The sequence below is a fragment of the Adelges cooleyi genome, unplaced genomic scaffold, assembly GCF_023614345.1.
Source record: "Adelges cooleyi isolate 19-005CV unplaced genomic scaffold, UGA_ACOO_1.1 ACOO_flye_CR_arks_rails_tigmint_CR_PRNA_115, whole genome shotgun sequence".
Classification (NCBI taxonomy): Eukaryota; Metazoa; Arthropoda; class Insecta; order Hemiptera; family Adelgidae; genus Adelges; species Adelges cooleyi.
The window spans coordinates 459,030-463,217 of NW_026095768.1; the positions used below are offsets into that span (position 1 = coordinate 459,030).

At 31.2% G+C, this 4,188-nt stretch overlaps 1 protein-coding gene across 1 annotated transcript; it reads left to right on the forward strand.

Annotated features, from left to right (window-relative positions):
- Window positions 1-2,331: 2,331 nt before the first annotated feature.
- Window positions 2,332-3,761, forward strand: LOC126847663 (uncharacterized). The gene is made up of 3 exons (XM_050588045.1): window positions 2,332-2,415; window positions 2,497-2,688; window positions 3,417-3,761. The coding sequence occupies exons 1-3, from the start codon at window positions 2,332-2,334 to the stop codon at window positions 3,759-3,761; spliced, it is 621 nt and encodes a 206-aa protein (XP_050444002.1).
- Window positions 3,762-4,188: the final 427 nt, after the last annotated feature.

The following is a 4,188-nucleotide window of genomic DNA, read 5'->3' on the forward strand; positions in this document are numbered from 1 at the left end:
TAATGCAGTCCAGTTGTTATCTTTAAGTCACATAATAAGTAATCCATGTGCAGCTTATACATTTCAATTGTCTATAAACAAAAGTTTAGATATATCTATATCCGATGTCTATAGTTTTTCTAATCATGATTTCAAACAAAATAAAGCATCCTGTTATATTTATCATTAGAGTCAAGCCAAGAAAGGGCCAGACAATGTATGCTCTTTTTTATGGGTTTATTTACAAAATATACCCAATAATATAACAGAAATTCATCTATACTCTGATAACTGTCCGGACAAAATAAAAATCATTCTATGGATAGATTTTTGCTTGTTTTAACTAAACAAAACGTTATAAAAGAAATGTTCACTTTTTCCCAATAAGAGGTCACAGGTTACAAGATTTACAGTATTCATCAGTTACAGAATTTATTATCTACAAGTAGTTCTACAAGAAAATTCACCGTAATTGAAATTAAATTTCCTGAAGATCAAATGTTAAATTTTGGGAAATTGTGGTCTAGTTTTATGAACGAAATTGTGTTTCACTTAAAACTAGACTATCGAAATGAAACGAGAAGCAAGATTTTTTCATTTCTACTTTTAGCCAGTTTATATATGACAGTAATTTGCCAGGATGCATTACAACTCTCCCTTTTTGTGGAGGTATTATAAAATACACTTTTCCATTTCACATATTAAGACGTCAAATTTTACAGATGAACTACCAAATGAAATATTATATCCAAACGAGAAAGTTTCTAATAAAAACTGCAGGACATTAAAAAACGTATGCCATATATTACTATATTACTCTACTTTGCATTAGTACGGTCAATTCTTGAGTTTGGGGTCGTGGTGTGGCACCCATACCTTGCAAAACACCAGCATAAGCTAGAACAGGTGCAAAACCGCTTGCTAACCTACTTAGCATTCGTGAGTAAAACTGATGTACCTCCCTACGACTATGTCCGATTGCGTAAGTTGTTTTACATCCCATCTCTCTCTTCTCGCCGCGCGTATGATGAACACTCTTTAGATTCCCTTCTAAATGGTACCTTAGATGCTCCCAATTAACTTGCTGGAATTCCATTCAAGGTTCCTACAAGGGGAATACGAAACCCAGTCCAGTTTTATATCCCGCTCCACTCTTCTGTCTATGGCTGCAATCATCCACTACATAGAATGCTCCGAGTGAGTAGTTTAAATGTGCCTTAGTTGGTTTAGCTGCGTTCTCCGACTAACTGTATCACTTGTACGTGTTTATAATTATTGTTTTTCTTATTGTTATACTATAGCTGTTATTATTTACTTAGTATGATTGTCACTGTACATGTATTCTTGCTAACTGCTGATTGGCGTGAAATATATATATATAAAATATATATATATAAATATATATATATATAAAATATAAATATAAATAAATAAATATTAATAAGAAATACAAACAATTTTACAATGGCCTGTGATGACTAGTTTTTATTTATCTTTTTATTTTGATAGAGTATTCTAAAATATATTATCTTTTATATTTTGTTCTTAATTTTATTGTTCAAAGACTGACAAAACCAAAGTGCTGTTATTTTTTTTAGTGTTAATTGTTAAAATATTAGAATTTTTTAAGTTTAACAAAACATTGTACTTCATCTTTAATTATATTATATTGTGTCTCATTACATTATAGAAATTATGATCTTAATATTTTATTATATTAATTACGATAATAATTTGTTAATCAAAGACTGATTCAACAAACTTACATAAGGTTTTTTTTTAGCCTTGACTGTTTGAGGCTTTATTCCCCAATATATGGATTTCATTTAGATTTTTATTGACGATACCAGTGTCTGTTGCAAGTGGAGAAAAAAGCTTCTCTAAATTCAAATTATTAAAAACCTACCTAAGGTCAACCACAGCACAACATACCTTAACATCCTTAACTACACTAAGTATTGAAAATCCTATTGCATAAAATTCTGACTTCTAAGAATTGATTAAAGTATTTGCAGATAAAAAAGCGGTAAAAGTGAATTTTTATTAGCTCTTAATATTTTTTAATTTAGTACCTCTATAACGAAGTATAAAATTAACAAAATAATTAGGAACTTTTTTAAATTTTAAACACAGTTCATCTACATAAGCGTATTACTGGCCACCTGTTATCAACAAAATATTATTTAAAGTTTGTTTCGGTTATGTCGTTGGTTTTACTATGACTCCCGAGTAACGAAAACAACACAAGTACATTTCAGTTTCTAAATAGTTTTTAATTTTGTTTTTGTGTTGTCATTTTATTTACTTTTCCATTGTATTTAATTCAGTGTCATTGTCATTGTCCGATATACAATGTTTAGCGACCGGTTCCAGGGAAAATTAATGACAGTGTTTTATAGTGTTGGCAGTAAGCCTTTGGCAATTTGGAAAATAGAAGTTGGTTTATAATTACTCGCCGCTTTTTTAAAATTATTTTTAATGGTTTCTTCTATTTATCTAATCATAATTTCTTGTCAGTCGAAAGAAGGCGATATCAGAACCGTCCAAGACGAACATCTCAAATCAAACGTTCTACAAATATTGTCTAATAATGTTACCACATGTTCTATAAGCACACCACCTGATTCTGCCGCTTCCCTAGGTATTCGTTTACCATTTATAGTGTTGCTTATGAAAAACCTCAACAGATACTTTACGTTTGAAATAACGGTAAGACTAAAACATAATGTAAAGCCATATAAAAAAACATTTATATTTTCTATAATCTTTTTACTAACAACCTTGCTTTATATCATACCTATGTGATTCGGCGTGCCTCAAATAAGTCACTTGGAGTTTCCCTCTATTTGACGGCGGTATAAAGATCATTATAATAATCAACTTGATGTTTTTAACTTCAACTTAGACGCTATTGGATTTACAATGATCTGAGCTTTTTATTTAGTTTGTACCTGCTGTAACTTTTTTTTATACTGGTCTAAAATCTCTAAGTTGTATCACAAAGAAATCACAATTTTTATATATATTGTACCCGGAGGGAGTATAAGTTGAAAAAATCAATTTCTTCACCCTTTAAATAAGTAAAAACTTTACGAATTTTCAATTTTGATTAAGTATAATTTCGAGAAAAATGGTCGGCTCAAGTTTATAAGAAATATTTATTTGTTGTGCCTATACGGCAATAGCCTCAAATTAAAATCATGACTATTTCCTACTCCCCTCATGTATTTAAAATTTTTAACCGGCTTGTTTGTTGTAAATATGAATTGTACACAGACGAGTAAAAGAGGTCTGTTAGGTAGGTAAACCTTAACAATGGTTTATTTTATTTACCACTTCTCCAATTCCTTTATTCTCCAGCTACACTTACCCTGAATTTTGAATTTGAATATTAAATTTATATAACTATGTTTACTACTTGCTTTTAAATCGCTTAGGTTTTGGATAACGTTAACGTCCGCCGCCGTTTCCGAGTCAGCAACTACCAGTCTGCCACCAGAGTGAGCATGTATATGTGCACTATGCCTCTGTGTCTCAACAACGATTGGAACCAAATACAGTTCAACTTGGCCAACTTCACTGAGCGCACGTTTAACACCACGTACGTGGAGACCGTTCGGATTCAGGTGCACGCCAACTGTAGGGTGCGAAGGATATACTTTTGCAATCAGCTGTATCCGGATGAACAACTGCCGTTCGATTACAGGATGTTCAGTACTAAACCCCTCCGAGAAAAACCAAAAAGCATGTTAGTGAAAAAAGTTAAAAAAGTCAAGTCCTAAACCTGTTTTAAACATTCACTTTTGACAGCGTTAGTACAGTTGTATATCAACAAATGTTCTAATTCATATATTTGTTTGTGTTTCATTTTTTAAAGAAAGCACACAACCAGGAAAATTACATTTAAATCCTACATTTCTTAAGGGAAATCTAATATATAGTTAATTAGTCGTTAACGACTAAGAAATTTGTTTCTAACTACCACTCTCTTACCATTACTTAAGTTCTCCAACAATCTTCCTCCTGTACAATTTTTATTTATGATCCTTCTCTATGTCACGTAAACATAGCTTGGTTATTCTTCTGACACTTTTTTTATTGGCCTTAAATAACTATCTGTTTTCCTATAAACAATGATTACTACACCATTATCGTCATTTAAATGTGTTATATCATGCCAAATTTTCTTACTTAAGCCTGAGTTCCAGC

What these genes read in the sequence shown, in the direction of transcription:
- LOC126847663 (XM_050588045.1), top strand. Translation starts at nt 2,332, where the DNA reads ATGTTTAGCGACCGGTTCCAGGGAAAATTAATGACAGTGTTTTATAGT. An exon ending in TGGCAATTTGGAAAATAGAA is followed by an intron (nt 2,416 to 2,496) that starts GTTGGTTTATAA and finishes ATTTCTTGTCAG; the next exon opens with TCGAAAGAAGGCGATATCAG. An exon ending in ACTTTACGTTTGAAATAACG is followed by an intron (nt 2,689 to 3,416) that starts GTAAGACTAAAA and finishes TAAATCGCTTAG; the next exon opens with GTTTTGGATAACGTTAACGT.